The 27412-nt window shown below is 49.0% G+C and overlaps 1 protein-coding gene across 2 annotated transcripts in view; it reads left to right on the top strand.

Moving 5' to 3' along the window:
- Positions 1-27412, top strand: part of TMEM132B (transmembrane protein 132B) — a 250881-nt gene that overhangs the window by 137730 nt on the left and 85739 nt on the right. For both annotated transcript variants that reach the window (XM_084762977.1, XM_084762978.1), the window contains exon 4: positions 23623-23809. In XM_084762977.1, the coding sequence (XP_084619103.1) occupies positions 23623-23809 (187 nt within the window). The remainder of the gene's footprint in view (positions 1-23622; positions 23810-27412) is intronic.

The following is a 27412-nucleotide window of genomic DNA, read 5'->3' as shown; positions in this document are numbered from 1 at the left end:
CTGAAGCTAAGGAGATTTTGAGTGGGAGATGAACAATCCTGGACCCCAAGGAGTCTGACCAGCATTGTTCTTTTCCTTCACTGGAGGAGGGTGGTGGTTTTTAACATTTGCCTGCAGGTGTAGAGAGCCATGTTCTATTTCTTACAATCACAGGTCTTTCTATTCTCCTCTTTTCTACTTTGAAATCCTATCCAGCCACCCTCCGGAACTCTATTATTAGACAGCCTTGGTGGATGTTGGCTTATTTTCTTAGCTTTTTTTTTAACCATTCATATTTATTGTGTTTATAAATGCGTGTGCGTGCGTGCGTGTGTGTGTGTGTGTGTGTGTGTGTGTGTGTGTGTGTATGTGTGTGTGTAGGCCAGAGGACAGCTTTCAGGAGTCAGTTCTCTCCTTTCACCATGTGGATCTCAGGGATTGAACTCAGGTCATTGGACTTGGCAACAAGCTCCTCTACCCACTGAGCCATCTCGCTAGCCCAGACCTTGGCCCAAGATCTTTAATTATTTGCAGGAAAACCAAAGAGATTCTTTCTTCCCTGAGTCTGAGGGTTAAGGCCGGTGAGTAGAGAGAGGGATTGGGATCACTGTAACCTCCACCAGGATATATTGTCGATAACCACTCTGAACACCACCCCACACTCAGCTCTTTGTGTTAGTCAGGGTGATTGCTGTTAGCTGCTGTAACAAATAGCTCTGTCTCATCAGGCTTCACAGTCTGATGAGGCTTGGATGGGGTTTCTGAGCTATGTCCAAGCAGCTGCATCCAAGTCCAAGCGGTGCCTCTCCAAGAGACCCCGGCTGCTTCTGTCCTCTGCGTGTGTCATGTGGAATCTTTGCCTGTTGCTATGCCATCCTTGTTTCCATGGAAACACCCCCAAGAGCTGGCAGGCACTTTTCAAAGGCCAGCCACCGGAAGCGGCTGGCATCTTCTTGAGCTGCGTTCCGCTGGTCAGCATGCAGGGAAGAGGCCCGAGGGAGTCTGCAGGCACACTTCTCCTAGGAGTCCAGGAGGAAGAAAAGAAATGTCCAGGAGAACGCAGAGCCTGGCCAGCCCCACTTCAAGCATGCTGGACGTTTTCTTCCTGCACAGCGTTTTTCTCTTAGGGCATCCTTACTTAAATGTCATCTTTCCAATTTCTGTTTTTTAAAATATTATTATTTTTTAAAGACAACATGCTACTCTGACTTTTAGTTGCCCTTGAGTTCAGACCTTTATCATTTACCACATGCTCTCCTGCGGTATCAAAGGCGGGCCTCCTGCCTCTCTTTTCTGTCATCTCATTAGCATGTTCTGAGAGCAGTGTGGGGGAAGGCTGCTCAGAGCTTTAAGAATGAAAACAGCTTCTAATCCCGTCATTTAATGCAGAAACTCTCCGCAGAGTGCAAACAGGAAGAAACTTTTGACAGACAGCGTCGACCGGGAGTCTGACGTAAACATTCTAGATTACAGGAAGTTACGGTAAGGACAAGGCTCAGGAAGGCCCTGGCTACCTTGGATCCGATTGTCCAGCTGAGTGGCTAGCCAAGGTCCTGAGACACGGCAGAGAAGAAGGTAACGTGGATTGCTTGTCAGTTTTTGCTGTAGAGAGAATCACCTCAAATGAAGGTGCGTAAGATGGAAACCGTTAGCAGAAGCACCTGTGGTTTGGGTTTGGCCTTGGCTCAGCCTACATGCGCCTCTGCTGAATGGTTTAACAGCTGAGTGTACATTTTCTTCCTTCCTTCCCCCTGTTTGTTTGTTTCTTTCTTTCTTCCTTCCATAGCTGTGTGTGCATATTTGTGTGTCTTCGTATTTCTATTGCTATGAAGAGACAACATGACCATGGTAACTCTTAGGCAGGAAAACATTTAGTTGGGGGTGCCTTACAGTTCAGAGGTGTTAGTCCAGTATTATCATGGCAGGAAGCGTGGCAGCACGCAGGCAGACACGATACTGAAGAGGTAGCCGAGCGTTCTACACCTGGATTGGCAGGCAACAAGAAGAGCAAGAGAGCCATTGGGCCTGGATTGAGCTTCTGAAACCTCAGAGCCTCTCCCCCTAGCGATACACTTCTTCCAACAAGGCCACACCTCCTCCAATAAGGCCACACCTCCTAATAGCTCCTAATAGCCTCTCTATGAGCCTATGAAGGCCATTTTCATTCACATCATCACAGTGTGTTTGTCTGTATTGGTGGGGAGGGCACACCTATGTGCGGAGATGCAGTACAGCCGTGTATGTGGTGTGTGTGTGTGTGTGTGTGTGTGTGTGTGTGTGTGTGTGTAGGTACAAGGTTGATGTCAGAATCTAATCTCCCCCAAGTTGGTCTTCTGTAGTATTCTTTGAGGCAAGGCCTCTCAATCAAACCCAGAGCTTGCTCATATGTCTAGTTAGGTTAGCTTGCTTGCTCTGAGGGAATCCTGGTCTCCACCTTCCTAGGCTAGAATCAGAGGTGGCCTGCCATGCCCACTAGTGTTTATGTGGCGTGTGTGGATCTACACTCAGGTCTTCTTGCTTACACAGCAAGCTCCGCCCAGCACCCTGAATGTGGGTTTAAGCCACTCAGTTTTTTAGTGCTTCCTGCAGAGACACCAGAAGCTGGGTCACATCCCAGCTGTTCAGGGGATTTAGGATTAGAAAAGAAGGCGAAGAAACTGATAGCAAATGTTTCACGTTGAAGCCGTGCATTTGTATCAGCCAGCACTCACCTCCTTCCCCGCCCCCTTCCTGGTGTTAGTCCTAAGGGATTCTTCGGAGTTTCATTGGCAAATGCGGCCATCCCCTTTGCTCTGACTTACGGGCTCTTGTTATGAAATCTCAGCTAAAACTGAGAGAAGGCATTAGTTTATAACTTGACAGAAGCCGGGTAGCCAGGATCTCCATTTATGAAAGTTAGGGCCAAGATCAGCGTCCCGTAGCATTCTACAGGCTTGTAAATGGGCACACACACGGCTGCTACATAGAATCTGGACATTTTAATGACCGAGACAATATATGTCAGCATTACAGTAGTTAGATACCATATACTGTACAAAAGAAGAGGGAGCCAGCCTGAATGGTTTCAGGAGCAAGAGAGCTGAGGTGTGACTCTCATATGGTCCTGGAACTTTTGACAGGCAGACTGTAATGTGCCTAGGAATTTTGGATACTGTGTCATGATTTGGTAGGGATGCTCTGGAGACACCAGTGACTCCATATTGTGGTGGGGACTGAGAGAGCCACTTCGAGTTTGTGACACAGAAGTGACTACAGAGGTGAGGCCATGAAAGACATTTCTCCTTCCTTTTTATGGCCTTCAGTCATAGATCCTGGGAGCCAGCTGCTATGACACGGGGCTGCCACAGCTCAGTGGAGAGGCCCCATGGTGAAGACCTGAGGCCTCCTGCTCCCAGCCGCGGGGGGGGGGGGGGTGCCCTCAAAGTCATGAGCCCAAGACCGTATGACGTCTTGACTCAGGATGAAAGGCCTCTAAGAGAAGGTCTTTGAAACATGGAACTAGTTCATGTCTGTTTTTCAACATTGCTGCTTAGTGCAATGAATTACTAACAATAACATCATAAATATCAGCCCACTGCGCTTGTGTGAGTGATTGTAGATGCTAGGCCGGTAGAGCCATCACTGCCCAAAGTTCCCTCAGAGACACCTTTTCTCTAGGTGTATGCTCTCTGTGGCTGTAGCACTCACTGTATCACAGACAGTGCTGCCCTTATACCATTAGTGTATGCATCTCAACTTAATCCTTCAAGAGTCAACGGGGCTGCAGAGATGGTGCAGTGGTTAAGAGCACTCGCTGCTTTTCCAGAGGACCCAGCACCTGCACAGCAGCGCACAACCACCTGTAGCTCCAGTTCTGGGGGATCTGATGTCATCTTATGACCTCTGTGGGCACTACGCGTGCACAGATCTCGCAGGCAAAACACACAAACACAGGTAAAAGTTGAGAATGTTTACCTGACTTTTCACTTCTCCCTCGTGACTGCTGTATGTCTGGGATCCCACTGTATTATGGGTATTCTGCTTGCTTTCGACCCATGGGTGTCTAGGGCCGGGGCTAGAGTGGGATGGGTGGAGCAGGGTCCGGATTCCTGCAGGCATCCCCTGGGAGGGAGACTGTGGGGGAATTGTGAGGAGGAAGTGGAATTGGCCATGGAGACCCCAGGATCCTGGTAGTGTCAGGAGTTTGAAACAATTGTGGGGAACGCCACCTGTAATGAACAACAGTCCCAACAGAGTGGCTGTGGGGGCTGCAGACAGCAAGTCCATGGCATCCTGTATCCGTTAGGGATGCTGGAGCTCACTCTGGATGCCAGGCATCGGGCTGCTGGCTTTAGTTATAGCCTCCTCAGTTCCAGCCCTGTTTGGTCTGGTAGCCCTCCTGACCTCTTCTTATCTCTCTATCCATGGGATGTTTCCTCTTTGCCATTGTATTCTGGGGTCTTGGCCTCATCATTGAATGTTTCCTTTGCATCTCAGAGGAGATTTTAAACTTGGCCACTTTAACCAGTGGCTCTCAACCTTCCTAATACTGTAACCCCTTGATACAGTACCTCATGTGGTCATCCCCAACCATAAAATTGTTTTCGTTGCTCTTTCATAACTGGAATTTTGTTACTGTTATGAATCGGAATGCAGATATGTTTCCCGATGGCCTTAGACGACACCTGTGAAAGAGTCATTTGACTCCTCCCCCCAAAGGGTTGAGAACCTCTGCTTTATACAGGGTTAGGGTGTTAAGACTGTGGGGATTCTTGGTACCTACGCTCTTTGTCAACCTGAGACAGGCTAGGGTCATCTGGGAAGAAGGGACCTCAATTGAGAAAATGCCTCCATTCGATTGACCTGTAGGCAACTCTGTGGGATATTTTCTTGATTAATGATGGATGTGGGTGGACCCAGCTCACTGTAGACAGTGCGCCCCCCTGGGATGGTGGTCCTGGGTGCCTTAAGGGAAGGCAGGCTGAGCAAGCAATGGGGAACAAGCCACTGAAGTAACATTCCTCTATGGCCTCTGCTTCAGTTCCTGTCTCCAGGTTCCTGTACTGACTAACTTCCCTCTGCGATGGACTCTAAGCTGTAAACTGATGAAACCTTTTCCCTCCCAAGTTGCTTTCAGTCATGGTGTTTTATCACAGCAACAGAAAGCTAACTAGGGATACTTAGAGAGGGCCAAAATGCGGTTTATATTGTCACAGGCATGAGTATTTTTTTGGCGGGGGATGGAGGGCCAGGCAGGGATGGAAGTTTTATGTGTGAGGTCGCCCTGGGGTGGGCCTAGGTAACTGTGATTGTCATCTTGATGGGATTCAGAATCACTTAGGAGATTGGTATAGTGGGGGATTATATAAGAAAGGAAGGTGTGCCCTATGCATAGGTAGCACCATTGTGCACGTGCACAGGCTGAGAGCCCAGATGGAACCAGAGGCTTAAAAGATCCTTCTAGCATGGCCGACTCTTGCTCCGCCTCTGTGAGAGACTGCTCCCCCCACAGCGTTTCCCATGAGCCACACTTCTCTCCACCCCAGGGCTTGTTTTCATCAGGCCTTTGGTCTTCAAGATGAGAGAGCTGATGGACACACCAGTTTTCACGAGGAGTGCGGGAGAGTTGCCATCCTGTGGGAAGCGTGGTTGGGATGAAAGGGAGCCTGCACCGCCAGCTGTCAAAGTGGCAATTAAGCTGCATTAATAAATTGGATTTTCAGGATATGACCAGAAATGAGGAAAGATTTAATCAGGAAGGGTGGATAATCCTTCGGAGTGGAAGTGGTCCCAAGTAGATGCATGTGGATTTCTTAAGAGGTGCCTTCCCCGCCTTTCTTGAAGGGCTGTGGAATCTAGCTTAGGGGGCGGAGCCTGGACTATTTGTGCTGTGCTGTGTTCAGCAACCTCTGCAGGCAGCTCAGCTTCTCTCTCTCAATGTGACTGCTGGTTATCTTTCATCAGTGGGCTCCTGTGCTGTGCTCCCAACATGGCTTCCACGGCTTCACGCTGCTTAGACAGCTAATGGCACACATCTAGGCCAGCGTTGTTGGACTTGCAGCATCTGTTAAAAATCCAAGATCGGGGAAGGTGTCCATGTTCCTCATTCCTAGCCTCATGTGTTTGCCACATCTCTAGGTCCTCTCCCAAGCTGGCTTCTGTGATTCCAACCCAGGGCAGGACTACGGCAGGACTCCTGAAGGCAGGTGCAGTATGGGAGGAGACTGAGGCTGCAGATGCTGGGTGGTGACCTGGGATTCCGGAGCTGGGTGAGGGCTCCAGGACATGCAAGGTGTGAACTAGACAGTTAGTTCTTGCTTCCAGACACTTACAGTCGAGCCAAGGAAAGGTTCTAAGGACAAGTTCACATGACCAATACACTGGATTTTAGTACGTCCCTAGAGGAGGAGATGATTTGTTATTGTTTTTTTTTTTTTTTTCCAGACAGGGTTTCTCTGTGTAGCCTTGGCTGTTCTGGACATACTCTGTAGATTAGGCTGGCCTCAAACTCACAGAGATCAGCTTGCCTCTGTCTCACTGAGTTCTGAGATTACAGGCATGCGTCACCACACCCTGCTGGGGATGGTTATTTTATTTATTTATTTTTTGAGACTGGTTATCTCTGTGTAGTCCTGGCTGTCCTAGACTCTCTTTGCAGACCAGGCTGGCCTGGAACTCACAGCAATCCACCTGCCTCTGCCTCCCGAGTGCTGGGATTAAAGTCGTGTGCTACCATAGCCTGGCATAATCAAGGAATACAACAGGTAGCTCTCTGGAGGGATATGAAGGCACCTTTTTTTTTTTCACTTGACTTTCTGCGCTTGGCTGCTCTGATTTGCCATGACAATTATCCACCCATCTTTCTTGCTAACAAGCTTCTTGGAATGTCACCTGAGCTGGTAGGACCTGCCTTTTCCTCAGGTGGCAGATCTGGGTCTCCTTACATGAGGTTTTTCTCAGAAACATAAAATGTGATGGGCTTTGTTTAGAAGGTGCCTCTGGATGTGCCCGAAGGCTGTGGAAAGTACTTAGCTCATGATCCTTCATTTATGCCACCCGCTACCCAGTGGCACACCCTCCCGAGGTACTCCGACGTCGGTGCAGTAGGCTGTGTGCCAGGATAGGACTGTGGGGGAGAAGCCGCCCAATGGACTTCAGTGTTTGAAGCAGGAGGCTTCAGGGTAGCTCCTCACACTGAGCTGACGGAATGAGGCTGGGCATGTAGCCGCTCTTCTACTCGAATTTGGAGCCATTGTTTTCAAAGACTGACCTGCCCAGTGAAGGAAATCCTAAGCTTGAAGGAGAGAAGTTTGTCGGGCCCTCGGTCTCTTCCCCCCAAGCTGTCAGCTGAAATGCAGTTAACAGCAGAAGAAGGCTGCACAGTGGCGATAATGATGCAGGAGAAGGGGCACCCCTGCACCCCTGCCCCGTGAGCCTTTGTCATGCAGCCTAGTTAGCACAGCAGAGTCTGTGCAAGCCCCAGGAACTTCAGACAGATGAAGTGCCTATCAAGGAGAACAGGTGCGGCTCAAATCGGCTTTCTTGGCCAGACCTGGAGCCTGGTGGGATGCGATTCCCTCTCCCGCTCTCAGCCCCCATCATCTCTGCTTGTCCTCTCTTAGCCCGCATTTGGTCGGAGCATATCGTGGGCCCACAGGTGACCGGCTCACCCCCGCCCACCCCCACAGAAAGGTCAAGTTATCAATTTCCCAGGTCTCCCATGTCTATGTTCTCTGTTTGTCGGCTCAGCCTTTCTCTAGGCTGGGAGCAGCCTTAAACGGTCAGGTTCGGTTCTGTTACAACGAATATATTCTGGTTGCACCTGCCTGCTTGTCGCAGCAGCCCTCGGCGATGCCCACAGCTCTCAGCCCGCCTTTAGCTCACTGTGCCAGGCTCCGATGCGCTTGATGAGGTGCGTCCATTCTCTGAGGCTCTCTGGCTTTCCTCCTCTTCTTTGAAGACCAGTTGCCTTCATTGCTCAGCCTGGGCTGCCCTTTGTTGGCTCTGTTCCCGGGAGCCTGGAGTTCACCCTCTCTGGTCCCTTCTGCTGTTGCTGTACACAGAAACACTTGAAACAGGACAGCTTTGAGTCTGTAGGTGGGAAACAGGTTTCATCTGCATGTCTTACCTACCCCCTCTCTCCTCCGACTCCCCCTCTCCCTCTTTCTTCCTCTCACTCTCCTTACCTTCCTCCTCCCCTTTCTCCCTCCAGTGTCTCACTATATAGCCCTGGCTGGCCTGGAACTTGCCATGTAGACCAGGCTGGCCTGGAGCTCACAGAGCTCTGCCTGTTTCTGCCTCCCAAGAGCTGGGATTAAAGGTGTGAACTGCCATGCCTAGGCTCCACCCCTCTGGAGCTAGAGATGACATCCAGGCTTTATGACTGCTAGGCAAGTGCTCTACTGCTGGACCACACCCCCAGCCCCTAATTAGTTTTGGCTAAGGATGCTCTTCAAATGTAAGAAGTTAGGCATCTGGGTTTTTCCTGTAATGGTACACGGTGCGTGGGATGGCAGTGAGGACTCCATCCTGCCTAGGCAAGGCATGCAGGCTCTTTCTACATCATCTCCCACCCCAAGGTGTCCGGCACCCCATCCTTTATCCTAGAGGCTTCTTAAAATTTTTTTTTACCAGATCTTTTTATGTATGTATGTATGTATGTATGTATGCCTGTCACTTATGTGCGGGTGCCCCCATAGCCCAGAAGAGGGCATCGGATCCCTTGGAGCTGGACTTGTAGGAGGTTGTGAACAGTCTGCTGTTGGTGTTGGGAACTGAACTTAGGTCCTCTGGAAGAGCAGCAGATGTTCTTAAATGCTGAACCACCTCTCTAGCCCCCTAGAGAATTAAAAAAAAAAAACCATTAAGTTAGTCCATGAACAAATTGGTACATGGGTAGCATGCATTCTGGCCACCCTTTCCTCTCCACCTTCCTGTCAGCTCTATAAACCGCATCCCCCTACCTCCCCACCCCCTCAGTCTCTTTCCAAGATTCACGACTTTTGGGTTTTGTTTTGCAGGCCCCATTTAGTTTATCCAGGGCTATCCATTAGGGCCATTAGATTGGGACCATCCATTGGTGCCTGGTGGGGTCACCAGTGGGTACCCAGCTGAAGTCAGGGACGTCTCTTCTCCCTCATTTGTCAATAGCGTGTTGTTCAGTATGGAGGAATGGGTCCCCCAGCCCCTCTTCCATTCTTGCTTGGCTGCTGGTACCCCCGTCTTGTGTAGAGCTGGCATGGGCACCTGTAGCTGTTGAGCGTGCGATTTCAGTGGCTATGCATTACCCAGAAGATGGCATTTCCCAGAGCTGCTTCTCACCCGTGTTCTGACTCTTTTTTAAAATTTTATTTTATTAATTTATTCATATTACATCTCAATGGTTATCCCATCCCTTGTATCCTCCCATTCCTCCCTCTCTCCGATTTTCCCCCTACTCCCCTCCCCTATGCCTGTGACTGAGGGGGACTTCCTCCCCCTGTATATGCTCTTAGGGTATCAAGTCTCTTCTTGGTAGCCTGCTATCCTTCCTCTGAGTGCCACCAGGTCTCCCCATCCAGGGGACGTGGTCAAATATGAGGCACCAGAGTATGTGTGAAAGTCAGACCCCACTCTCCACTCAACTGACTCTTACACCTTTCCCTTGCTACCTTTCACAATTCCCCTGAGCCTTAGATAGGATGGATGGATGGATTACACATCCTATTTAGGGCCGAGCATCCAGCTGCCACTCTTAGCACCTGGTGCGTCCTTGAGTCACCGTAGCTCACCAGAAAGGGTCCATTCTGATTAAGGCCAAGCGTGGTAATTGCCTATGGGTGTAAACACACGTATATACAAAATGGTTTTTGATGCTATGACGGTTTAGTTAAACAATAGAACTTTGTCTCTGACCCCCCCCCCACCCCCCGCCGCCACTTCTTTCCTGTGAGTGGACCTCAAATCCACTTAGCGATGTTTGGTGTCTAGGGACTTTTGAACATTGGAGAGGAGAGCTGGGAAGAGGATGAGCAGAGTCCTGGGCCGTAGACATGTAGCTTGTGAGGGACCTCTTGCCTTGGCTTCTTCATCTGACTGTTTAGCTGTTAAGTCATCTAGACCCGTGTCTTTCTAGACAAGCAGCCTTCCATCTCTTCATCAAAAAGGAACGAGCTGCCTTCCTGCCTGCCCTAAGCAATTCATAGGATGTTACCCATCGTCCATGAAAAGCCAACCATTCAACACCGAGAGACAATGTAACCCCCTTTCAAGTAAGAATTTCACACAGTAGACCTCCAGGGTTGGGCTGAGCAGTGGGGTGGTGCCTGGCTACACCAGAATGGCAAACAGATGCTCCGGTCAGAAGGAGATCTGTGTATTTCTTAGCCAGGCTTCGCCAAGTGTGGAAAGAGCTTCTCTTGGTGGGTGTGAGTGTGGAGCTAGAAGTAACTGTCTTAATCCTGCGCTGGATGGAAAAGAGCCCTGAAAGTCTCCCGTTAGGAGCTGGTCCCTGTGACCCCCTACCTCTGAGGCAGATAGACCTCCTCATTATTAAATGCTTCCCACTCCCAATTAAATACTTCTTTCCCAGTAGGAGATTTAAAAATGAATCGGTCAAACCAGACAGTCCGTCTCTACCCGAGTCCCAACTTCAGGGGACAGGAATGCAGTCCTCTTTTGTGCTCAGAGAATTGAAGGGGAGACAGCTTAGTGGTTGGGCGCTTGCTGCACAAGCACAGAGACCCGAATTCTAGTCTCTGGTACCCACATAAGAAGTTGGGCATGGTCATGCATGTGACCCCTGTAGCCCCAGTATTGTAGGATGTGGAAACAGGAGGCTGGCCAGGACTTGCTGGCGGCCAGTCTAAAGCCAACTTCGATGGGAGACCCGGTCACAAGGGTATAAGGCAGGGAGTGATGGTCTTGGACACCCGATGTACTCCTCTGATCTCCACATTTGTATATGGACCAGTGAACCCCCCTGCCACACCCCCAAAGGTAATTGAGAGCTGTTGGTCTTTAAGGAAGGCCTCTGGTGCCTTCCACTGTTGCGTGGTTACTCCACTGTTGCATTTTCCACCCTAAAACATGAGCTCCAAAAGGTCTTACCCTCTTATAGTGCCAGACAGCACCCAGAGATCTCTGTGAATGTTGAACGTGTAAGCTTCAGGCCAGACCCCAGCCAAGACGGCCCCTTTTTTTTTTTTTAAGTCTCAGGAGAACTACAGGTCAAGTGCAGGCGCCAGTGAAGTCTCCAGCTTCATTTTCTGTCTTCTTATGTGTGCCTACCTTGGGGTTCTGAGACACACTTAACTTCAAACGTTCGGCTCCCATAAAAGCCTGCATGTCTTCAATCTTGTCTTCTCCTCCTGAGTTCTTCAAGTGTGGGCTCCAGCCCACCCCCTTCACCGCCCTTCCCCAGCCCCCGCATCTTTTGTCAGGGTGAGCTGACTGGCCTCCCTCACAGAGAGTGGACACATTGCCTCCTTAAGAGTGAGTTGTGGGGCTGGAGAGATGGCTCAACGGTTAAGAGCACTGACTTGTCTTCCAAAGGACCCGGGTTCAATTCCCAGTACCCACATGGCAGCTCACAACTGTCTGTAACTCCAAGATCTGGCACCCTCACACAGACATACATGCAGGCAAAACACCAAAGCACATACAATACAAATAAATAAAATTTAAAAAAAAAAAAAGAAAAGAAAAAGAGTGAGTTGTGTTTTCAGCAAGGTGGCTTCACACACGCTCAGATCTCAGAGGGGATTTGCTCTTTGTACAGATGCCAGATCACCGTTGATCCTTTGAAACTGGGCTTTGTCTCCAACATACCCAGGGTCCTCCCTGCTGGTAGCAGGTGTTCAGGGGACAAGCTCCTGGCGACAGAGTTCAGCTAGCTGCATGGGCCACCACACAGCCACCGGGCCCCTCATTAGTGTGGCCTGGGTTGGCTACCAGAGCAGATGGCACCTGCTGCTCTTTTGTTTCAGGCCAGTTAGTGCTCTCCCTCCTCCAGGGCTCTGGCCTGGCACTCGCTCGCATCCAGATCTCACCATGGCCTTCTCTTGGGGCCATGCACCGGCGGGCCCATTTGCAAAAATGAAATGAACAAGGGGTGGGTATTGGCCCCGAGTCCCATATAACCTCTGGCTTCCTTCCCTGCAGTCATAGGAACAGCTCTTCAAATATGCACACAGATGCCTTTCTTGTCCCGGGACACCTCATTTTTTGGACAAGTGGTCTCAAGAGACGATGGAGAAAAAAAAAAAACCAGGTTGTTGTTAGTCTACGTCTTTGTTGTTTCACACCCAAGTCTGGCACCTACTGATATTGGGAACCAACTCTCTGTCAGCTGGACTATGGCAGGAGAGGAATGGGCCCTAGTTCAGGAGTCTTCCAGAAGGAAAGGAGAAGGGAGACGTGAGAGGTCCTTTCCAATTGAGGTTGCCTTAAGATCTGATTATGGCAGAGCGAGGGTGGCAGTGGCGGCCGAGGCATCGGTGTGGCACACACCTTTAATGCCAGTGCTTGGGAGGCAGAGGTAGGCACATCTCTGAGTTCGAGGCCAGCCTGGTCTACAGAGTGAGTTTCCAGCACAGCCAGGGTTATACAGAGAAATCCTGTCTTGAAAAAAAAAAATCAAAATTGAAAAAAAAAAAAAGAGTATTTTAAGGCAGCCGTAAATGAGCAGAAGAGGTCAAATGGAAGCTGGGATGGATTCCTGGTCCTAATTAATTGGTGGCAGAGGATTTCCCAGCTCCCGAGGGACAGCGCAGGGAGGTTTACGTGCTTTGGGGGTGAGAGAAATACTTCCCATTAACTCTCTGCTCAGTCGATGCTTATGGAAAAGCTATCAGGTAGACAAAAGGTTATCTGAACACAGTGATCTGATTTTTGACCCAGGTGGCACTCAAAATGTCAACCTATTTTGGGGCTTCTCTTGTCTCTGCTAAAGTTTAAGGTTAATAAGGTTAGATGTTCTAATTTGGCTTATTTTAGAATATCACTGAATGCAATCTTCCTGTCCCCCCCCCCCTGATGATTTCACCTATTCCAGGCAAATTTTCTGCTAATGGCCACATCCCAGTCTTTTTTTTTTAATAGTTAATATTTTTTTTATTAATTTATTCATATTACATCTCAATGGTTATCCCATCCCTTGTATCCTCCCATTCCTCCCTCCCTCCCATTTTCCCCTTACTCCCCTCCCCTATGACTGTGACTGAGGGGGGACCTCCTCCCCCTTTATATGCTCATAGCCAAATCCCAGTCTTAAATACATAGATGCACATGTGTGTATCCAAGACAAGCTTATGCTGGGTTACCCTGGTTGGCCTCAAACCCATGGTCTTCCTGTCTCCATCTTTTGGGTAGCTGCAGTCAGGCTTGAGCCCCCTCTCCTGTCTTTAAGTTTTTTTTCTTTTCGCTTTCAGAGCTGAAATAATTCCTGATGACTTGAAAGGTGATGGTTATTGTTTGTGACATCCCACAGAAGGGTTCCTGCCCTCTGTGTGAGTGCACCTGTGTGTAGGTGTGCGTGCAGTTATGTGTGTGTGTGTGTGTGTGTGTGTGTGTGTGTGTGTGTGTGTAGGAAGATGCCAGGGTCTGGGGTCTTCCTCAATCACTCTCCACCTTAATTTTTGGTGCAGGGTCTCTCACTGACGTCGAAGCTCACCCACTAGGCAAGATTAGCTGATCACCAAGCTTCAGGGATCTTGTCCTGCCTTTGCCTCCCTAGCACGAGGATTGGAGGCATGCATACAATGTCTAGCTTTTTTTTTTTTTCTGAGCCAGGGTTTCTCTGTGTGGCGTTGGCTGTCCTGGGCTCACTTTGTAGACCAAGCTGGCCTTGACCTCACAGAGATCTGCTTGCCTCTGCCTCCCTGAGTGCTGGGATTACAGGTATGCACCACCACCATATAGCTTTTTATATATGTGCTTGGGGACTTGAATTCAGGTCCCCCCACTCACACTGCAAGCCCTGTACCAGCTTCCCCCTCTTGCCAGCCTTGCGTCATTGCCACTGTTGAGTCAGACCTCCCTGCACCCATACCACATGAGTGCTGGTGATTCCGTGTCCTGAGCTGGCAGAGGGAGAAGATGTGGCACCCACCCCTGCCCCTGCTCCTCGACACCCAAAGGGAATGGTTCAAGAAGCAGCAGTATAGACCCTTGGAACAGGGATAGCACCTCCTGAGTTTCCTGATTCATGGCTTAGGGGTGTGAGGAATACCCTACACAGGGAGGCCGACATCAGAAAATCCAGTCTTGACACCTTGAAGGACCAGAGGCCAAGTTTGGGGCCAATGACAACAACATGAGTAAGGACCCCTAAAGATGAAAGACTCAGAAATGGGGAGCCCTCAGATTGCATACCCAAGTCTGTGGCTGACCCAGGAGCCACTGTGTATTCTGAAAACTCAGAGATGCTCACATGAACTGTCCGGCTAATAAAGAAGCTAAGGCAGGGATTGTGGGAGAATATACCCGAATCCAGAGTCTCTACCATGTAACTATCTACCACGTCTAGATTACAGCCCAGGGTTGTTCGACATAAGGAAAAAATGAGACTCATATGCCAAAGGAAAAGCAAGCAGTGGGGCTGGCGTGTGTGGCTCAGTGGTAGAGCACTTGCCCAGCATGCTTGAAGCCTTGGGTTCAAACCCAGTCCTGAAAAATATAATGATCAATGGAAACTGATGTAATGAGACTAAGATTACAACAAAGTCAAAATAATTAGAAAAATTCAAGAAAACCTGTGGTATAGTTGTAGTGTGTCTCTTTGGGGTTCAGATACTGGGGGAAGCAGCAGGTTTGGTCTTCTGGGTAGCAGTGATGAGAGGTGTTGGGACCTAGCAGGAGGCCATAGGTCATTGGAGGACAGCCCTTAGACAAGATTGAAGTAGTTCTTATGGGACCCTAGTTAGAGATAACTTAGAAAGAACAAGCTTGATTCCTTCTTACGTGATCATGTGACCTCTTTTAGCCCCACACAGGTACCCCAACCCTACTGTCATGCCAATTGCCATGAGGCTATCTTCAGGGTCAGATCAGTGAGATCTTCCACTTCAGTCCTCCAAAACATGAGTCAAGCCAGTCCCCTTTCATCACCCAGCCTTGCGTATTTTCTCGTAGGAACAGAAACCAATGCAATGGAAAGAAGCAGACGTTACATAGAAACTATCAAAGAATAAAGCTGAAATTCTAGTCCTGAACTTCAGAATATCTGATGTTTTTTTTTTAAAAAACTGGATGGTTTACCAGAAGATTTAAGACTGTGGAAAAAAATGTAAATCTTAAAGGTAGGCCAGTGGAATTCATCTGATGCAAAGAACAGGAAAAATCTGAAAGATTGTAAACTGAGCCTCAGGGCCTTGTGTGACAATAGCAGGACTTCTATGTGAAACTGGAGTTGAAGGAGAGGCAAGAGAAATGGGCCTGGAAAACTACCGTAGAAGAAGTGATGGCTCCGAACCTTCCAACTTGGAGAAAGGCATGTGTTTGCTGTTTGATGAGACATGCCTGGTGTTTAATTATGAGAAATGAAAAAAAAAAACTGTCCCCCTGTAAGACTTCTAAACTGTCCACAGCCTTGTCTGCATAGCCCTGAAAGAAGAATAGCACTTGGTGAATGGTTAAACACATACATAAACACACATGCATAAGGCACATGCACACATACACATGCACACACACACACACACATATACACACACTTATGAAATATGACGTACTGTGGGTGGATGCATACTACTGTGTGTGTTGTGGGTGGATTAGAGTGTGTGAACATGTCATAATGGACCCATCAGTTTGTATGTTAACTGAAAACAACAATCATGAAAAAGAAAATGCCTTCATTGGTCCTACAGGATAGCCCAGTGGTAGAACTCTCGATTCGGTGGCGTGTATGAGGTCCTGAATTCAATCCTGAGCACCTTAGAACAACAAAATAAGTGACTGTATGAGTGGATGGGTGGATTGTGTGTGGGTGAGTGAGTAGACGGACGGATGAACAGATGGATGTGCAGATAAGTGAATGAATGGATGGATAGATGGGAGGTTGAGTAGACAGATGAGTGGATGGATGAAGGATGAATGGGTACCTGGGTGGACAGAGGAATGGGATGGATGGATGGATGGATGTATAGGTACATACATGGGTGGATAGACGGGTGGATGCATTCATGCACGAACAAGCCACGAACCTCCGAGTAAAGATGCTTTGCTACTTCCGGCTTTTCCAGAATTCCAGAATAGAGGGAAACTACGGAGTGTGTGTGTGTGTGTGTGTGTGTGTGTGTGTGTGTGTGTGTGTGTGTGTGTGTATGTGCTGAAAAGTTGTGTCTAAATTGGAAGAATGAGGGGTGAAGCTGAACTGGTGGCTAGACTGGTCACAAGAAGTCAGGAACAAGGGTTGAAGAAGTGTCTAATGAAATGTCTTTAACAAGCTTGACATCCGGACCCCAGCTTACTTAGCCTTTTGTGTTTTGGGAAAAAAAAACTTTTAAAAAATGGAGTACCTTAGCATATATACACAGGAAAGGCAGAAGATTTCGGCCTCACCCTTTGATGTTATAAACATTTTAGGTTTGAGTACAAAGTCATGAATTTTGCTGTGTCTTCATCCCTATGTTATTAAACCTTGTTCTTACCCACTCTTTTTCTTGCTATCTGCCCTCTCCCCAAATGTCTTTCCACCTCCAGCTGCCAACCCCGATCCTTGAAACTGCCCCAGTGGGTAGATTCTGGCCACAGGAGGTCTGGCCTTTTGTCTGAGCAGTGAGCGGTCTCTCCTTAAATTCTCCTCTAGGCGAATCTGAGCCCGTGATTCAGATCTTATTTTCTCTAGGCAGTTCATCTCGGGTTTGACCTTTGTAGGTCAGCCATGAAGGATCCCTGGTCATCTAATTGTTACAGTCCCCTTGATGGGCAGCCCAGCGCAGTCCTTCCTGCACGGTGTCACTCCCATCTCAGCAGGGAAAGTACCAGGGCTCGGAATAAATGACCATTGGTTGCTTTTGTGACTGCCACCTGTGCCCTGGTGTCCAGGGCAGTCTGAAGGGTGTAGGATCTACAGGTGCCCTCATGGCCATCAGAAAAACCCCACAGATACCCAGCATGCACAGGGTTTGACCTCAGGACCCCATTCTCATTAGCAGCTGCTCTCCCTTGGAGAGCTACCTAGACTATTGAGTATTAGAAAAAAAAAACCCCACACTTACAGAGGCTGCTCCCTGCCCAGCCGTAGATGGAGGAACAGGCTTTCTGCAGGTTTCTGTTCTATGTGGAGGCAGGCATTCTCCCCCTGTCTCTGTCTGCCTTTCTATGTGTGTACGTGTCTTTCAATTTCCCCCATCCATATGTAAGCCGTAGAGGCCTGGGGACACTGTGATCCCGCAATAGCTGTATCTTTGACAATTATATGTAAGCGTTTGGAGAGTGTCTCCAGTGCAGCTCTGGAGTAAGACTGGGGTCTAGGAAGCTCCACCTGTGGCTGTATGACTTCCTCTGCCAGGTCCTTGTCGGCCATGTCTATACTGGGCATGCAGGAGAGTCACCCTTGTTGGCTGCCTCAGCAGACAAAGCCAGGTGCCTGATCCTGCCATGCATCCCTCTGTCAGTGAGGGGAGTGTCAGGGCTTTCCTCACACAGAGATCTGGAGTTCTAGATGCAGAAGAGACTGTTCATGGCAGCTATTCATGTGGAAATAGCTGACCCCTTCTGGAAGCCCACAAAGAGCAGGCTCCTGGTGGACTGAGGGTACAGTTGGAGGGTCATAGGAGAAGACATTCACTGTTCTTATGTCTTTGAGATTTGTGTGTGTGTGTGTGTGTGTGTGTGTGTGTGTGTGTGTGTAAAATAATGCATGAGTGCAATGCATGTATATGTGTGTGGACACGTGTGTGCACTTGGGTGTGGAGGCCAGAGGACATCTTTAGGTATTGTTCCTCAATCACCATCCACCTGTTTATTTGAGACAGGGTCTCTCAGTAGCCCAGGACATGTTAATGACTCTCCATTTGCTGGCCACTTATGTGTCCGTCTTCCCAGTACTGGGGTCACAGGCATGGGACACAGTATCAGACCTTCCATGTGGGCACTGAGGACCAACCCCAGGTTCTTCCCCAGCAAAGGCGTGTCCTTTCCAAGCTTTGCCATCTCTCCTGTTCTTAGGGATTTTTGCTGCTGGAAAAATACCCTTTCTTTAACATGATGGTGAAAAACGGAAGTCAGATCCTCAGCACTGCTCTTAGCAGAAGCCATGGATGTTTCCCTCTGTCTCTGTCTCTCTAGGAAAGCTAATGGGATTAGAGGCTCCATCTACCATGCCATTGTCATGAGTCTGTCATGTCATCTCCCTGACGGTCAAGCCCGGGGTTGCCTTTTTCTCTGAGGAGACTCTAAATAGGAACAGAACCCACCGGGGAAGTCCGCTACTTTATCTAATAGAATTTTTTTTCTGTCAGGTCAGTAATAAAATGGAGGGAGAGAGAGAGAGAGAGAGAGAGAGAGAGAGAGAAGAAGAAGGAGGAGGAGGAGGAGGAGGAGGTGCGGGGGTGGGGTGGGGTGGGGTGGGGTGGGGAAGTCTCTAGGAAGTTGTATTAGAAACTGCAAGTAAGAGGACTTTAAGCCATCATTTGTTTCCTGGAAGGGTTTGGGATATTGTCAGATAGTGACAGAGGGGGAAAAAAAAAATAAGTGTGGCAATTGTCTTAGCTGTCTCCGGGCTTGTCATGGTGATGCTGATAAAATCAAATAAGCTGGAAGTGAGGTGGCTTGTTAGTGTGGGAAACGGCCTGGCTCTGGCAGCCGAGGAAGTGGAGGTGTCCAAAGTGCCGGCTCATTACTGGGATTGATTGGCTCCAGCGCTGGGAAAGCGTTGGTAAGCAAAAACAATGTCTCCACTCCCAGACCTAGCATCCTCCCGCGTGGGGCAGTTGGGGTAGCCGCTGGCTGTCTGGCAGCAGCGGATCTGGGAAGTGGACAGAGAATCTAGGGAGATGTTTGCTCTCAAAAAATGGTTTTAAGTTTTAAACAAAAGCTGGACAAACTCGGTAAGAGGGATAAGGATAGTAGCTTTATTTTTTAAAGTAAAAAGTTTTTAAGTAAATATTTATTTTCCTTATCTCCCTCCCTCTTCCTAGTGTTCTCTCTCTCTCTCCCTCCCTCCCTCCTCCCTCCCTCCCTCCCTCTCCCTCCCTCCTCCCTCCCTCCCTTCCCCTCCTTCCCCTCCTTCCCCCTCCTTCCCTCCCTCCTTTCTCTGATGAGGACTCATTCTGCTGTCCTGACTGTCCTGAACTTCACTCTGTAGCCCAGGCTGGTTTTAAACTCTTAGCAGTCACCTTGTCCCAGCCTTCCAAGTACTGGGATGACAGGTGCGAACCATCTTACAGTTCAGTGTTTTTTTTTTTTTTTTTTTTTTTTTTGGCCTATTTGTCAATTTCTGGAATCACCACCATTATATGATTTGGTGGCATTTTTTTTTTCAGACCAAAGGAAACTACCCACTAGCAGTCAGTTCCCATTCTCCACCTGCCCTGGTGCTTGGTAACCACTCCCCTGCTTCCTGCCTGCAAGTACGTACCTGATGTGGACGCGTCAAACATCAGACTCAAGGCCTTCTGTGTGGCAGTTGGAGTCCATTATGTCTCGTGTATCCCAGTTCAGCCTCCCTACGGAAATCAGCGCAGGGCGGAGCCGTAGGTTCCTAGCACCTGTGACATAGCCCCTTGGGACTCACTCTGCACGTGTTCCTCTGAGGCCCACAAACTGCTGGCTGCTTGCTGAGTCACTGGTTTGTCTGATACATACTTAATGAATGCCCAATGTGTCTCAGGCGGTGTTCTGGGGACACATTAGCAGGAGGAAAAAAAAAAAAAAAAAAAAAAAAAGAAAGAAAAGCAGGCAAAAAAAAAATAATAACTTGCTTTCGTGGCAGTTATGTGCCTCTGAGTATGTGTCTGCCTGTGACAATCAACACCATCAATAAATAATAGTATGTCAGGAATGAGAAACACGGAGCAGCCAGATCTGGAAACAGGCAAGAGAGCTACAAAGATGAGAGCTAGCCTGTAATGAGACTTCATCAAGCAGGCGCCACTGAACAAAGGCTGCTCCTTTTAACATAGCACCTTGTGTTCGTGTTAGTGCTCGGGACACGTTTTTCTGTGATTAAAAAAATTTTTTTTGGCTTAAAATAGATTTACTCATTTATTCAACAAATGTTTGCTGATGATCTGCTTGGCTCCCAGCTATATTTTAGGTCTTGCCTCAAATGTCAATGCCTTATGAGGCCTTCTTTCCTTCCAAACCTTTTCCTGCTATTTCCTATTGTAATCCACAGCATGTGTGTGTATTAAGAAAAGTTAAAATGACTGTAATTCGCCATCTCTCGATTTTTAATAATTGAAAAAATTTATTTTCTGAAAATTACACACGTGTATGCAGTGCATCTTGATCGTATCCAACCCTTACTGTCCCCCCCTCAAGTTTCACCAGAGCCCCGTTATTACTCTCTTTTTTGTGGGTGTGATGTTATCAGCCACTGTGAGTTTCCTACTTTGACTTCCCCCACAAGGCCATAGACCGGAAGAAGCTGGACTCATAAGCTGATTAAACGACTTCTCTCTCATTCTCCATGGGTGTTTTCTTTGTTTTACAAAGAGAAACAAAACTAGGACTGTACCTGAATTTTCTGTTTTGACTGTGGTCAGGGCAGTGGCAAGGAATGTCAGGTGGGAGTGGCGGGCCAGGCGCACACTGTTCTGCTGTTCGTCATCAGCAGATTCCATACCGGAGCACTCACCATAGCGATCAGCGGCCAGTGGGCCTTCCACTCTCACCCACTTTTTATAACTAGCATCCAGGAGAAGGGTCCCAAGATAAAGCAAACCTAAGGCCACAGACAACCTCCTGTGTCTCATTTCTAGAAAATCTCATTTGCGGAAGATGCCACCGTCTCGGTTTGGTGGCTCAGAGCTATTTAGAAGTTGGTGGGGGAGAAAACCAGTCTATGTCAATGACAGCATGTCACCCCATTTTAATTTTCTTCTTTTTCTCCTCCATCTCCTGCCCTATGAGGGATGCAGGGACCTGTGTCTGGATGTGGTCCTTGGGGACAAGCTGCTGGGTTGGCCTTCCTCATGACTTTCTTTCTCATATACATATATGAGCTACAGCCACACTGTGTACCTCCACCCCATCTTAGGAGTTCCCAGGGACCTAGGGAGGGGACTAGCCTGTACTATAGGGTGATGCTTCTCCTAGAGATGGGGCTTCAGAAGGAAAGTCCTTCTACAAGAAGGAGACTTCTACTTCAGCCTGAGGTGCCATATGCCTGTCTGCTCAACACACATATGCCTGCATATTCCTGTTTCTGCTGCACACACTCACACTCTTTCTGCTACACAAACTCACACTCTTGGACATACCCAGTCATACACACACACACACATACACACACACACACACACACACACACACACACACACACACACACACACACACTCCTGAACATGCTCATCCACACTCATGCAAGCCATGCATGCTCACTTCATGGTCACTTGCTGGCTGCCCTGTGGCCCACCTCATGGCTGGCACCCACCATTATTAAACTGAGACTCAGTGAGCTCTTTACTCAGTTTTTCAAGGCCTATTAAGAGTGGCTTGGGAGCAGGTAAAATTAATAGTTACGAGCCAATTTCTACAGAAATGAACTTATCAGAAAGTACCCCCAGATGCCCGAAGTAAAAGATTTCTTTCTGGATTCAGGGAAAAATACTTTAAAAAAAACCTCTCATGGTTATGACTCCACAGTGAGCACCTTGTCATCCATTGATGGTTGGGGCAGCTCCTATATGTGGACCAACTCACAGGCTGGTGAATCAGGGAGCAGCAGGAAATGTATGGTTTAGAGGGCAACTCTCACGTCTCATCTGACAGGGCTGACTTTTCTCCTTGCTCACCCCAGAGCCCCATACACAGCTTTAACAGGGATGGCACATGGAGATTCCTCATTGTTCCCTTGATGGTCCCTCACAGACAGCCACCATCCTTCAGTGGTGGGAAAGAACCCCTTGCTTCTGAGAGAAAGCAAAGGGTCCATCTTCCAGGATAGCTTATCCCTTTTAGGAGGCACACTGATAGGTGCCATTCTACATCCAAGCGTTGAACGCCATCTTTGGCACCTCTTGAAATAGGACAGGCTAGAGTTGAGCCTTGTTCCCCTGGAAGTCCTTGGTGTGGGGAGCTGTCCATGGTAAGAGATTTCTCTTGGTGAAGCAGCAGGCAGCAGGTTCTTTTTTTCCCCTAATGTTTTCCTCACAGACTGAATACTGGGACAGCAGATGCAGAGCTTGCCAGGCTCTGCGAGGTAGAGCAGAGGTCTCGAGCCCCCTTTGGGCCAAACAGACTCACCAACAGGAAAAGCACAAGCTGGCCTGGGGGACTCAGCCTGTGGCGAGCTGGGAATTCAGCTTCTCCGCTGTCATCTGCCTGTGGTCCCAGTCAAGATAAATGTAGGGAGATGGCAAGAGGCTCACAGGGTAGGGTCCACTCACAGACCCATACTGACGGCCTTTTGTTCTTCTCTGTCTTTGGTAAGTGATTTCCAGTGCAGTAGACAGCCTTTGCTTTCTAAGAGCCCTCATGTGCAGGAGTGTGTGTGTGTGTGTGTGTGTGTGTGTGTGTATGTATATGTGTGTTATGAATTAGGCAGATAGGTGGTATTTTCATACAGTATGTTTAATTTGGGACAGATCAGACGGAAAGTCCAGCATAGCCCTCCTGTCCCTCACAGGTCTGGGGTAATCCCTGTAACCTATGCTCTCCTGTCTGACCATTGATCACAATGCCCATAAAAGCAGCATCATTGTGTGACTCTTGGAGAGTGTGAGCCAGGGGCTCATGAGTTACAGAGAAGGCTGCATAAGCTCAAACAGGAGCTGTGCCTTGTTGATTGGGGCTGGGGAGTGGGGAAGCTGTATCCCTTAGTGTTGGGCTTTTCCTGAGCATGGCCTGATGCTGCTGTGGGGGTGTGTGGAGGGCAGAGAGCTATGTGGGGCATGCCCAGAGATGGCACAAACCTGGGCTCTTGTATTCATTGTCATTGTTGTTTGACATAAGCTAGGGCCATTTAGGAAGAGGAAAAACCTATTAAAAGCCTCCATAAGATTGGCCTGGGCATTATGTTGATTAGTGGGTTGATGTGGGTGGGGCCTAATCTGCTGTGGGCAGTGTCATCCCTGGGCAGGTGGTCTTGGGGGTGCATAACAAAGCCGGCCAAGCAAGCCAGTAAAGAGGCGCTCCTCCTTGGCCCTCTGCTTCAGTTTCTGCCTCCCAGTTCCTGCAATGACTTCCCTCCAGGATGGAATGTGAGGTGTAAGCTGAACCCCTGCTCCCCCCTCCCCAAGTCGCTTCATGTCATGGTGCTTGTCACAGCAACAACAACAACAACAACAAAAGCAAACTAAAAGAGGTCCGTTCTCAATAAAGGTCACCTCACCTTTAGGGAAGAATTGTGTGTACCCACTCTGAGGTGCTGCCACCCGTGGGTAGCCTGTGAGTGTGTCTCTGCCCACCCTACCTGTCAGTCTAATGCCTATTGACAAGGAGGACTGTGGCAGCTTACTGTGTCCTTTGCTTTCTACAGAACCACACGCTTTATGCTAAACCTCCTCTGTTTTCCAGGGTCAACGGCTCTTTGTATGAGATTCTGCAGGTGGACTTTGGAGCTGACAACAGCAGTGGCCTGGCCGGGGCCCAGCAAATCACCTGGCAGGTAGAATACCCAGCGCAAGACGTCATGAGCGAGCTCTTTGTCTCCGAGATCTTCATCAGCCAGACGACCTTTGTGGGCATCGTCCCTCTCACCATGGTAAGAAACCAGGCCTCAGGAAGATGAGCCGGGAAGAAGCTTTCTTTTAATGTTATTTTTTTTTTCATCATCATGGATGTGTGTGGGTGCACTTGAACGTGCGTGCATGATGCGGTAGGTCCTGGGCTTATGCTGGGAATCAGCCTTTGTGGTTCTTTTTCTATCTGATTCAACAAGTTTGAGTCTTTCAGTCAAATACAGAACTTGCCCATGGTGTCTAGTCTCTTGAGCCAGCTTGCTTTGGGGGATCCTCTGTCTCTGCCTTCCCAGGCTAGAGGTACACATGGGCCACCTAACCTACCGGGATTTGCATGGGTTTCTGGGGATCCGAACCCCAGTCCGCACACTTGCAAGGCAAGCAGTTGAGACCACTGAGCCATGTTCCAGCTCTTCCCTTCAATACTTACAGCAGTCCGCACACTTGCAAGGCAAGCAGTTGGGACCACTGAGCCATGTTCCAGCTCTTCCCTTCAATACTTACATCACTTGAAGAAACACGAAGCATCTTTAAACCCATCATCCCTGGCACACTCGGTGTGCACTGTTTAAACAAGGGCGATATACTTAAGTGGTGTTTTATTTACCTGCTTGCCATAAGGGCTCTTGGGAAACTGTTTGGGGTTTACCGTATGAATCTCTTTTCATTTGTGGTGTTGCCGAGTGGCTCCTGGGGACCTCTTGTCTTTTATCGTTTCCATCTGTGTTCATATCAGATCCAAGCGCTACATTCGGGGAAGACGGTTTCACTGAAGTGTGTCGGGAGCGTGTGCTGGGGAACAGAGGCTCTAGATGCCCAGAAACCAGCCCCTTGTCAGTTGGCGTGGCTCTGAGAGTCCCCAGGTGGCCTTTGGGGATTGGCAAAGTTTAAAATGCAGATGGCTTAAAAGAGCCTTGTTGGGAACTGACCGGCTGAAGCTGGACAGGGTCCCGGAGCCTGTTAAACTGCCCACATGTCTGCCCTGTTGGCATGGCAGGGGTAGCATTTCTTCCGTTGAGCTTTCTGGAACTCAGTTCACATTAGGCTCAGGAACTGCAGTTGAGAACACGGTCCAGAGTAGAATCCGGGAACTGTAAAAAAGCATGGTTGATGATGGGTGCACATTGGAAGTCTTAAATATTTTTGGTACTACTTGGACCTTTTTATATTGGACCCAAATGTGGGGGAATCCACATTGAGCTATTCTGGGCCACCTGTGACTTAGTTGCTGAACACGTGACCCCAGGGCTTCCATCTCAGCTGCCAGTCATCCTTGCTTTGTCACAGTGATCCACATTTGGCTGTGTGGCAGCCCCGCTCAGCAGGAAATCATTTGTTAAGGGGCAGCGATGGACGGACCTCAGACCCAGGATTTTCCTGCCTCTCCTTTCCCTTGGGAGCTCATTCTCCAGCTCAACTTGCACAAGGCTGGCGTGGCCGATCATCTCTTTAGCGCTATTGTGGTTTTGCTCCATGGATAATGGATAACGGCCAGTTCCCCACAGGCGCTGGGGATGGGATGGGACTGAATGCTGAAGGGAGTGCACCTCACTGTCTTCAAAGGCAGGTGCCAGTTCCCAGGGGAGCTGTGGAGTAATGTGCGTGTAACTGCTAGGAAGGTGGCATCAGGGCAGGACACCCGGGTTGACTAAATGCAGTCCTCAGGCCAAATCCAGGCCGATGCCTGTTTTAGCAAATAAAGTATTATGGGAGCTGCGAGCCCACTTAGGATGAGTCACCTGTGGCTACTTGGATGCTGTGACGAGGCTGTATATTTGCAGGCAGGAATGCAACTGTGGCTCAGGTTTAATTTTAGCACGCCTGTAATGAGTAGCACTTGGAGATGAATCCTGAGAATGGGGCTGCTAGGAGGCTCTGGGGAAATCTTATCTCCCACACCAGAGCCCATTTCCCAAGGAGATCTTTACTAAAATGCTGTCCCAATCCTCTTTGCCCCAGTGGTTCCTTGGCCTCTCTCATGGTGCATTCTGAAGCCCAGGCTGGTGTGTCACTGTGGGGTCAGGTCACATGGTAGGGATAGGATAGAACCGGGGGAGCTGGAGCTGGCTGAACACAAAGTGAATGAAGTCAGGGGAAAACAGGCTGGTGCATTGGCTGGCCAGACAGTGGCCACTTCATGGTGGAACAGCATGCCTCCCATGTGGATGGATGCCATGTGGCTCACATAGGGCTTGTTCCTGTCCCTCATCTGCTTCCACTGCTTCCTTTTAGCATAGTTTGAACCTCCTGCATCCCCTACAGGTGTCAGTTTATATCCCAGGCATCACGCCCCATCCTATTTGCATCTCTCCATGCGGGTGACTTCGCTTGCCATTGGCTGAAAAGTGGGACAGCTGAATGTGTCATGTCTTGGTACCCTGTGAAGGGCTCAGGATGACTCCAGGTAGGGGATGAGGGATGGCTGAGCTTGCTCAGTAGAGTTTCCTAAGGATTTGACGAGCTGTTCTAGATAAAGCGCCCTCATTAATGTTAATATTGCTATTTACATCATTGTCAGCATGCTAACTAGCATGTGAGAACAAACAGGAGTCGGATCTCAGGCTAGGGGGTGGTGCTTCTCCTGGACGTGCGATTTCACCTTCGGCTCAAGTGTGCGACCATTTGGTCCCCAGCTGGTGGCACTGTTTCAGGAGGGTACAGAGCTTTCAGGAGGTGGGGCCTAGCTGGAGGAAGTAGGTTGCTGTGGGGGTTGGGGAGGGAGGGCTTTGAGGTTTATACACTGCCCTGCTTCCTGTTCCTCTCTGCTGAGCTGTGAGTACAGAGGCTAATTCTGCTAGCACACAACCTGGCCATTCTTCCGTACATCCCCTGACGTGATGGACTGTATCACCTCGAGCTATGAGCTGGACCGAATCCCTCTTCCTTCAGCCCCACTGTTTCCAGTTACGTTATCACAGGGATGAGTGAAGGAACCGGCATCAAAGGCCAGTTTGCTGTTGTATGTGGGCTTTCTCTGGGGAGACTCAACCCACGTGTTTCCTTGCCCAAGACAGAGGACTCACAGCAGAGAAAAGCCACGATCGTACCAAAGTCCAACTTGGGGAACTGTCTCTTTACTAGTTGTTAATATTCTTCCCGCCCCCTCCCCCAAACCTCTTGACTGGGCCCGCATAATCCACGTTGCCCTCAGCTCCACTGTCCTCCATGTCCCTACTAAGATGGCCCGTCAGACCCCAATTAAAGCATTCAACACGTTGTCCAGTCCAAACTCCCAAAGTCATCCATATTTTCCCAACAAACAGCATGCTCAGGCCTGTAACAGCAGTACCTGACTCCTGATACCAAGTTCTGCCTCAATTACTGTTCTGTTGCTATGAAGAGAGACTGAGACCAAGGGATTTCTTATAAAAGAAAGCATTTAATTGTGGACGTGCTTACATTTTTCAGAAGTTTAAGTCCATTATTGTTATGGTTAGAATTGTGGCAGTGGGGCTGGAGAGATGGCTCAGTGGTTAAGAGCGCCGCCTGCTCTTCCAAAGGTCCTGAGTTCAATTCCCAGCAACCACATGGTGGCTCATAACCATCTGTAATGTGATAGGGCGCCCCCTTCTGGCTTGCAGGAGTATATGCAAGCAGAGCACTGTGTACATAATAATAAGTAAATA

The sequence above is a fragment of the Acomys minous genome, assembly GCF_964271855.1.
Source record: "Acomys minous genome assembly, chromosome: 16".
Lineage (NCBI taxonomy): Eukaryota > Metazoa > Chordata > Mammalia > Rodentia > Muridae > Acomys > Acomys minous.
This window is presented reverse-complemented; position numbering and strand designations above follow the sequence as displayed.